Source organism: Propithecus coquereli, unplaced genomic scaffold, assembly GCF_000956105.1.
Source record: "Propithecus coquereli isolate 6110/MARCELLA unplaced genomic scaffold, Pcoq_1.0 Scaffold164, whole genome shotgun sequence".
Classification (NCBI taxonomy): Eukaryota; Metazoa; Chordata; class Mammalia; order Primates; family Indriidae; genus Propithecus; species Propithecus coquereli.
In genome coordinates, this window is record NW_012140969.1 from 616094 (window position 1) to 625624 (window position 9531).

At 57.5% G+C, this 9531-nt stretch overlaps 2 protein-coding genes across 2 annotated transcripts in view; one reads left to right on the forward strand and one right to left on the reverse strand.

The window, feature by feature from the left end:
• The window catches only part of FBN3 (fibrillin 3), a 60840-nt gene extending 60354 nt beyond the window's left edge, over positions 1-486 (forward strand). Inside the window, exon 62 of the mRNA XM_012641227.1 lies at positions 148-486. Coding sequence (XP_012496681.1) covers positions 148-486 — 339 coding nt within the window. The remainder of the gene's footprint in view (positions 1-147) is intronic.
• A 2534-nt stretch (positions 487-3020) lies between these two features.
• On the reverse strand, positions 3021-6736 carry CCL25 (chemokine (C-C motif) ligand 25). The gene is made up of 5 exons (XM_012641228.1): positions 6664-6736; positions 4997-5114; positions 4772-4902; positions 4327-4443; positions 3021-3028 (listed from the first exon to the last, which is right to left on the reverse strand). Exons 1-5 carry the CDS (start codon positions 6734-6736, stop codon positions 3021-3023), a joined length of 447 nt encoding a protein of 148 aa, XP_012496682.1.
• Between the last annotated feature and the right edge of the window lie 2795 nt (positions 6737-9531).

Sequence of the window (9531 nt, forward strand, 5' to 3'; positions counted from 1 at the left end):
CAAAGTGCTGGGATTATAGGCATGAGCCATGCTGCCCAGCCCCAGAAGTCTCCTCTTTGACTTTGACCATGAATGATCCCTGGACCCCCTACCCACCGAATCCCAATTCTCTCAGGCTCTGACTGCCCACCTGGTCTTTCTCCCCAGGTGAGCTTGGCTACTCTTGACTCGGAGGCCCTGCTGACCGTGGGCCTGAACCTCTCACGCCTGGGCCGGACCGAACACATCCTGGAGCTGTTACCAGCGCTGGAGGGCCTGGGCGGCCGGGTCCGCTACATCATCACACGTGGCAACAAGCAAGGTTTCTTCCGCATGCATCACCTCCGCGGCCTCAGCTCTCTGCAGCTGGGGCGTAGGAAGCCGGGCCCTGGAACCTACCGGCTGGAGGTGGTGAGCGTGGCAGGGCCCCGGGGTGCTCAGCCGGAGGGGTGGCCAGGACCAGGGGGCCAGGCCTTGCGGCTGAAGGTGCAGCTGCAACTGCTCTAGTTGGGAACAGCCTCGATGGGCCCCAGAACTCCCATGCCACCCAGAGGAGGAAGATTCTGGAACTGGGAAGAATTGCTGCCCAACGGCAATGGCTGGCCAGGTGAAACCCCAAAACTCAGGAAGAGTGAAATGCTACACTGCGACCTCAGGCGAGCCCTGCCTCTTCCCGGGCCTCTGTGCCAGCCCGGGGACCCCAACGCTCCATCTTTCCTGGAGACAGCAAGAAACTGCAGTGTGCACCCCCCAGCCCACGGCCAAGGTCGGGGAGAGACCCTGTGGTCATTGTATCTGATCCATCTCAGGCTTAAACTTCTGCACTGCACTGCAGCTCACCCAGGGGGTCGGCGGGATGCAGGAACGGGCGGCTGGGGTGGGCGCGGGCTCGTCCCTCAGAGCGCAAGGGCCTACGGCGCCCTGACCCCACACAGAGTGATTTGCTGATAGCGTTTGCCCTCCCCTGGAGCCTGGGCTAGCGTTCCGAGGATGCTTTTATATCAGAAGTGGAGACAACAATAAAGTTATTTTGGGTTAAGTCTGCCTGCCCCTTGGCAAGTTCTAGAAGTAAGTAGACACTGCCCTCGGCAAGGTCAGGCAAGGTTCATGCGTGGGGGAAACCGGAGGCTTCGTGGGTTCCCCAATAAGGATAACAATGGATCCTTTTGCAGTTCGTAAACGTGACAGTTGGGTTTTCATGCACATGTGTGGGATGCGCCTCCCTAAAACCTTGTTCTGACATCGCACGTTACCTATCTCATATGAAAGGAGAAAAACACACTTCCTGACCACGCACTACTCAGCAGACACCATTCTGAGTATTCTACGACTGTTGACTCCTTTGGTTGTGGCTACAACCCCAGGGCATAGATGCTGTTTATAAATATTACCATTCCCATTTTACAGGTGGGAAAACTGAGGCCCAGAGAGGTTAAGCAACATAGCAGGGTCAGGCTGGGTTGAAAGTTGGGCAGTCACCCGTGCCGTCAACCATCACCTCATCCTGCCTGGCTGGAAATTGGGCCAGATCTACCAACATCTCACGGCTGGGATGGTCATCGCATCAATGACCACACAGTAAGCGTGTGCTGTGTGCTATGCACATCACGGATCATGGTGTATTTGGTCTCCCAAAACCCCTCTGAAACAGGCAGTATTATCACCCCCATTGTGTTGGAGGGGGTACAGAACTGAGGCTTAGAGAGCTTGTGGAAACTGCCGTTGTTTTACAGGTGGGGTCTTACTGTGTTGCCCAGGCTGGAGTGCAGTGGCCCAATCATAGCTCACTGTAGCCTCGAGCTCCTGAGCTCAAGTGATCTTCCCACCTCAGCCTCCTGAGTAGCAGGGACTACCGGTGCACCCACCAGGCCTGGTTCATTTTAAAATTTTTTTTATAGAGATGGTGTCTCACCATGTTGCCCAGGCTGGTCTCGAACTCCTGGGCTCAAGCGATCCTCCTGTCTTCGGCCTCCCAAAGTGCTGGGGTTACAGGCATGAGCCACTGCACCCAACCCCGTTTTTGCTGAGACTGCATGCTGGTCCCTGACCCCAAACCACCAGGGTGTCCCCTACAGATGGTGTGTTTGGTTTCCATCCAGAACATTCTCTGTTGTGATGCAAACTTAGGTTGCCAAGGAATGAGGACAGCATAGTTACCCGGCTCAAGCCTCCACCTGCAGAACTTGTCACTAGTGCCTGGCCCCAGTGCTCTGTCCTTGGCCGGGTCCTGACCCACCTGCCTTGCCAGAGGCCTCTGGACAGCCCATAGGAGCTTGCAGAGGGCCGCTCCGTGCACCAGCCAGACTCCCCACTGCCCTGAAATCCAGGCAGAGCAAACCCAGTGACCCTTATTTTCCAGATGAGCAAAGAGACCCAGAGAGCGAGAGAGAGAGCGAGAGAGAGAGAGAGAGAGAGAGAGAGAGAGAGAGAGAGGGAGAGCAATTATCTCAAGGTCACCATCTGGGAAGTGCAGGCTGCAGCCAACCGCTGGGAAGCCGCTGTCTTTTCTGAGGGCTGGGGGAGGGCATAGATCTTGGGGTGCAGAAGCTCATGTGGGGTTCACCCCTTGTTCACTCCAGCATGCACACTGCACCTCATAAAGAAACATGGCAGGGCCCCAGAGGTTTATTTAAAAAAGTTATAGAAAAGCAACAGTCTAGCAGAGGCATCCTTGGGCTCTCATCCCAATCAGGGCTTTGTAAGGACCCAGAGGGACACACAGGCATGCATGGCTCAGGGTGGGTGGCAAGAAGCCCCAGGCAGGAGATGCATCCTGAGAACATGTCTTGCAACAGTCACTGCCCGGGGTTGACTCTGGTCTCTGCAACAGCTAGGGGCTTAAAATGAGGCCAACTCCCTCCTGCCAGCTGCCCAGGGGCAGGAGGTGGTGAGGGTGGAGAACAGGGGGCCACAGCAGGCAGAGGGATTAGGAGCTGGGCCAAAGGACAGAGGGGCAGGTGGCAGCCCAGGCTGCAGAGCGACGGTTGTGGCGGAGAAAGATCCAGCCTCTCTTGCGCTGTGGATCCCGGAGATGTGTGGGCTCAGGGACCTGCAGGTGGAATTAGAGAGGCCACGCTGGAATTGGTGGCTGTAAATTAATAAGAATGTAGACATTGGCCTCTGCCCCTGGCTCCTGGCACGGAGCCCCGAAAGCCCTTGTAATTTCCCGAGCGGTAGGAGAACCTTTTGTTCTAATATTTGGTCTCTGCTCCCAGGTTCCTGGCACAGAGCTTCTAAAACAATTTCCTGGGTGACTGGAGCGTCTTTTGCTCTAAGGAAGCGACTCTTGGTGGGTTTCTGCATGAGAGCTGAGACCACCAGACAGAGCAAGCTGTGATGGGAAGCTTGGAGAGGAGAGAGGGGCTGGAGTTTACGTTAATAATCGACCATGCTGGCCAGGTGCGGTGGCTCATGCCCGTAGTCCTAGCACTCTGGGAGGCTGAGGCGGGAGGATAGCTTAAGGTCAGGAGTTCGAGATCAGCCTGAGCAAGAGCGAGACCCTGTCTCTACTGAAAATAGAAAAATTAGCCGGGCGTCGTGGCACGTGCCTATGGTCCTAGCTACTCAGGAGGCTGAGGCAGGAGGGATTGCTTGAGCCCAGGAGTTTGAGGTTGCTGTGAGCTAGGGTAACGCCACGGCACTCACTCTAGCCAGGGCAACAGAGTGAGACGCTGCCTCAAAAAAAAAAAAAAAAAAAAAATGGGTCTTGCTATGTTGTCCAGGCTGGTCTCAAACTCCTGGCCTCAAGCAATCCTTCTGCCTCAGCCTCCCAAAGTGCTTGGATTACAGGTGTGAGCCACCATGCCTGGCCCTTTGTAATATCTTTTATAATAAAGTAGTAGTCGTAAGTAAAGCGTTTCCCTGAATGCGGTGGACCACTCTAGCCAATGGTTGAACCGGAGTAGAGAGCCCTGTATTATAGCCAATCAGTCAGAAGTGTAAGTGACAATCCACTGCTTGCAACTGTCCTTTGAAGTGGGGACAGTATTGTGGGACTGAGTCCTTAACCTGTGGGATCTGACACTATCTCCAGGGAGACAGAATTGACCAGAATTATAGGACACCCAGCTGAAGTCCACTGGACAATGGCTTGGTATGGGGGGGTCCTGCAGCCCTCCACCCCTCTCCTGGGGGGTTCACTTCAGCTCTTGCTGAAGCCTCCCTGGATGGGGTCAGGGCAGTGGACAGGACCGTCCCATGTGAACCTGCAGGGGCTGACCACACAGCCAGCCCTCCTTCGTCCTGGACAGGAATCGGATCTGCTGTCCCAGCATGAGCCGATTTTGAGCCCTTGGCCCTTGGCAAAGGTGATGGGTAGAAGATGGTCACATGACCGGGAGTCCATACCTAGATTCGCTGCTGCTGGGAGAGAGGTGTTCTTCTTCCCACTGCCAGTGGGGTCACTCAACTTGGACAATGGTAGCTTGGAGGTTCCAGAACTCAACTTCTTCCCAGCGTGAAAGCCTATCCAAGAGATGGAGAGAGAAATAAGTGGATAAGAGCTCCACCAATACTTCTGGAGCTCCTGGATCCAGCTGAACCTGAAGCCGTCCCCAGTTATGTGAGCTAATGAGTTTTCCATTGGTCTGAGCTTTCTGTCTGCAGCAATGGTCAGATCTGGATGATGACTCGGTCACTTGATCATTCCCTCCGAGTCCCCATTCACCAGCAACTGGCTCTCTTTGGGGCAGGGGCAGCTGCCAGCATCCTGGCCCCTCAGGGACTGAGAAGCACTAGGGCTGGGTGGCAGGAAGGGCATACCCCGTAGATGCGGGGCTGGGGTCTCACCCACCTTGGAAGGGCATCCAGATGTGGCGAAGCTTTGGGCGGGTCTTGCGTGTATCCAGAAACCTCATGGCCTTCTGCACGTCTTTGTTCTTTGGGTCGCCACACACCATCCTGTTTTTCTTGCGGAAATGGAATCTGGTAGGTGGAGACGGGGTGCCCAGGTTAGGGTGTAAGTGGGGAACGGAGCTGCAAGCGAGCCTCACCCGCCACCCCCCTCAGCCCCACTCACATCACAGCAGGCAGGTTGCAGCTCCCACTCACCTCCTGGCGCTGGTAACCCCAGGCGTGCCGCAGCACAGCCCACCTGACACCGCGGTGGTAAGCCAGGCAGCAGTCCTCAAAGACACCTGCAACCACACGGCCGCCCGCACACTCGTGTCTGCACTGGGCAGGGATGGCCACAGGCGTGGGCACCTGCCTGCCCACGTAGGCACATACCAAGACCCTTCCAGGCCTGGCAGAGGCTGAGGGACCGCCTGGCTCACCCTTTGCCCTTGACATTGGGACACCCAGCGGGAGTTGGAGAGAACCCACAGCCCCTTGCTGGGAAAGACGTGGAACCGCCACATGAACAGAACAAAGCCACTTCTACTCCTGCTCTGGGAGAGGGGACAGAGGACAGGTGCAGCACTGAGGAGGGACCAGGACCACTCCTCCCTAGCTTAGCCCTACTGTCCTCAAAATGAGCCAGCTGGTCACCTGCTCCTAAGGTCCCAGCTCCTGCTCCAGGCTGTCCCCTCCCACCTGGGACTGGCTCAAATATCTCTTCCTCTAGGTCCTCATCACAGTGACCACTCAAGTCCCCCTGGCCAGAAACTGGGGGTTCTGGGAGGAGGAGGGTGCACATGTCCGCCCCACCTTTGAGGTCCTCAGCAACGCACTTGTGCCAGACCCCGCCTCCTTGGCATCCCCCAACCTTGGCCCCTGAGGGCAAGGGGCAGGGGAGTCTGTTGGAAGCTCTGCGACCAAGGGCTACAGTGCCAGGAAAGTGGTTCCCAAGGCTGGGGGCCACCCTTCCCCCCAGGATCAAAGGGTCAGGTTGGCTCTGATAGCAGAACAATGAGCACAACCCAGCCCCCTCCCGGGCAAAGGCTAACCTCGCAGACCCAGCCAGGGGGCAGGTGGGACTGCCAGGGGCAGACGGGCCAGGAAGGTGGGGACATGGCTCCTCCACCTGGCCAAGCTCCTGGCCAGCTGCTGACACTCAGGGGATGCAGACCCAGTGTCAGGACTGCTGGAGCGGGGCACTGCATGCCCAGAGCTGTCCTTTGGTGTCCGAAATTCTCAAGCACCTGCTCTGGGGCCAGGGGTGGGGGAAGATGGAAGGGATCCCCCATTAATAACAGAAATGGTTATTGCCGGACACTGGGCCAAGAGTCTCCCGCAGCCATTGGCTCATTGGACCCTCGAGTTCGGTCCACGCAGTGGGAGTCTGAGATTCCCACCTTGCAGCTGAGAAAAGTGATACTCAGAAAGATTGAGTAGCAACTCTCAGACTGCGTGGACGGGGGTGCAGGGTGGGGACAGGGATGGGACTCCATGGCCGTTGGTCTCCAAGGCTCTGACCTCTAACCCAGCCCTAGCTCTGCAGGGTCAGGACACTGCAATGTGTCCCCAGGAGTAAGTGGTTTTGCCCACAGCTGGAACCACTCGGGCTCCCGCCGGCTGCCTGAGTCTTGCAAAGCAGGCACCGAGGAGGGCTCTGGAAAAAGGAGCTGCAGACCCCCGTCTCCACCCCCGACCCCCCAGGAATTATCCAAATGCCGGAAGCAGGAGCCATCAGAGAATTCGGTGGAGTGGGATTGGGGGAACTGTCTGGAAGAGAGGAGAGATAAATGGGGACAGGAAAGACGGATGGGTCCCGGGAGGTGGGGTAAGTATGGCAGAAGACAGTACCTTGGGTGTGGACAGCAGGGGCCCAGGCCCCCACAAAACAGGCCACCAGGCAAGCCAGGAGCGACGGGTTCATGCTGCAGGCTGGTCCTCCTCGCTGGAGAGATTAACGGGGCCACCTTGGGGAGGTGGAGGGGGGTGATGAGGATCGCAGGAGGGCAGGAGCAGGCACTGGGAACACCCCCATCTCAAGCTAGTCCCTGGGGCACTCAGCAAGAAAAGGAGATGGCACAGAATGGGGACGAGTCTCGCTGGAGAACGTGCAGGAGAAGGACTCACCAAGGTGCACTGGGTCCGGGGAGCCGGTGTCTTCTAGGGTGTCTGCAAAGCTCTGCCTGCCTGCAGGGCCGGCGGGCTGAAAGTCACCCTTTATTAGACAGAGCCCCACCCAGCCACCACCTGCCCTCCCTCTGCCCTCCCTCCTCTTCCTCCTCCTCCCCACCTGCTCTTGCAGACTCTGGGCTTCTCCCTCTTGCACACACAGACCAAGCCCCACCCTCCACCCATGAGACCCTCAATCCCCTCACCTTCCCCCATCCTGGGCCTCCCAGACAGCACCTCTGTTGTCCCCAGGAAGGGCCTCTTTGCCTTCTCTGTCTCCCTCATCTGCACACACCTGGGTGGGCACTGACTTCCCGCGGACAGGACTCAGGCTGCCTTGAGCCCCCGAGAGGAAGCCTTTATCTCTGTTCCTTACTCCCAAGCCACCTGCGCCCCTTGGGTCCCTGACTTCACCCCATTTTTCTCTCCTTTCACACAATAGGGTGACTTAGCACATCACAGACATGCCTTGGTTTTGAGAATAGGCAAGTCTATAGAAACAGAAAGTAGATTCGTGGTGGCCATAGGATGGGGGGAGGGGAGAATGAGGGAATCAGGGGGGTGACTGCTCAAGAATATGGGCTTCTTGGCGGGCCACGGTGGCTCACGCCTGTAATCCCAACACTTTGGGAGGCCGAGGCAGGAGGATCGCTTGAGGCCAGGAGTTGGAGACCAGCCTGGGCAACATAGTGAGACGTTGTCTCTACAAAAAATATTTTAAACATTAGCCAGGCGTGGTGGTGCATGCGCCTATGGTCCCAGCCACTTGGGAGGCTGAACCAGGAGGATTGATTGAGCCCAGAAGTTCAAGGCTGCAGTGAGCTATGATGGAGACACTATACTGCAAGACCCTGCCTCTAAAAGAAAAAGAGTGTGGGTTTCTTTTTGTTCTCTAGTTAGATAATGGTGATGGCTGCATAACTCTACAAATGTGGCAAACATCACAGCATGGTGCACTTTCCATGGGTGAAGTGCACGCATGGCATGTGAATTTTCTCGAATATTACCTTGAGAATAATCTCCATAAAACTGTTATGAGCAACTGCACCAACAAAGACATGCTCTGGCTTCGGAAGAAAAGCCTGGAGCCCCAGGTAGCTATGCCCGCAGCAAGCAAAGCAAAATTCATGAAGAAGGTATGTCTTCTTTCCCTGGGTCAGCGGAGCGCCCCCGGGACAGGGGCGACAGGGGCGACGGGAGCTGGGAGGTGCGGGTGAGGGAAGGCCATGACAGGATGACAGGAGCACAGCCCTGGCCTCCCAGCTGTGTTTTTAACCTTTCATTGTCCACATCCATAGCTACATACGACCTCTCCGGACCCCTTTCTCTTTTCTCTGGCTCCACTGGGAGCCTCTTGAGGCGCCCCCCCCCACCCCTCCAGGCCACGGGGCTGGGTGGGTGGAGCTTAGAGCCAGGGCGGGACTTGGTGGGTGGAGCTTATACGTGAGGGTGGGGCTTAATAAATGGCACTTAGCGCTGGGACGGGTCTGAGTGGGTGGGGTTTATAGTGGTGGGCGGGGCTTGGTAAATGACATGTAGGACTAGGGCGGTGCTGTTTGGGCGGGCCTTACATTGGGGGCGGGGCTTACAAAGCTCAGCCCCGCCCCACTTTAAGAGGCTCCTCGGACTTGGGTGCTCAGTTGTCCTGTTGCAGCCCCCAGGCCCGGCCTGGGCGCTGCTCCAGTTCCTTTGCCTCTTGCTCTGGGGGTTGAGGCTGGGCCGGGACGCGACTCCGCGTGGCTGCGGGCGTGGGGACGCAGCGTGGCAGTCTGGGGCCAGCCTCCCTGCTACGGCCCACTGCCCCCTACCTGCCCTGCCGGGGTGGGGGAGGGGCGTTGACGTTAGTCAGACTTGGAGGAGGTTCCCCGGCGTGTGAGCCCACCTCCCTGCCCCACCCCTCGCTGTTTGTCCCACCGGCAGCCTTCACGGGGAGGAGGGATTCACGCAGGGTGCACAGGGATGTGCGTGCCGAGACCCAGGTGTCTGAGCTGGAGCCAGCATACTGGGGTTGGGGTCTGGAGACGATGCCTGAATCAGAGCCCAGATTTCCAAGGAGCACAGCTGCTAAGAGTGAGAGCCAGATCTTCAGGGTCAGGGCTGAACTGGGGGAAGCCAGGCCTCCTCCATGCCTGCAGCTGTGGAGGTATTAAGTGTAATCTGCTACCAGCAGGGACCCTCTTCTCTGCAAGTGTGAAATCCGCATGGCTAGGGGGATGGAAGCCTCCCCCCTTTTCTGGCTTCTGGTCACCGACTCTGATGATAGGCGCAGTCGGGGGTGGTCTCCAGCCTGTAGCTCAGCCAAACTCAGGAACTGACACCCTAGAGGCAGCAGGGTTGGGAGGGCAGGCAGGAGTCTTCCTTACCCAGTCGCTCCAGTGGCCTGTGGGGGGGGGAGGGGAGACTCTTGGGAAGCACCTCCGTCCCCAGTGGAGGGCACGCAGATGGAGGATGCTCCCAGATCCTCACAGTTGGCCTAACTGTACAGAGGAGGAGACTGAGGGTCAGAGTGGCCAAGTCTTTTTTTTTTTTTTTTGGCCAGGAAAATCTGAC

What these genes read in the sequence shown, in the direction of transcription:
- CCL25 (XM_012641228.1), bottom strand. Translation starts at nt 6,736, where the DNA reads ATGAACCCGTCGCTCCTGGCTTGCCTGGTGGCCTGTTTTGTGGGGGCC. An exon ending in CCCTGCTGTCCACACCCAAG is followed by an intron (nt 5,115 to 6,663) that starts GTACTGTCTTCT and finishes GTGTGGTTGCAG; the next exon opens with GTGTCTTTGAGGACTGCTGC. An exon ending in CATCTGGATGCCCTTCCAAG is followed by an intron (nt 4,444 to 4,771) that starts GTGGGTGAGACC and finishes TCTCTTGGATAG; the next exon opens with GCTTTCACGCTGGGAAGAAG.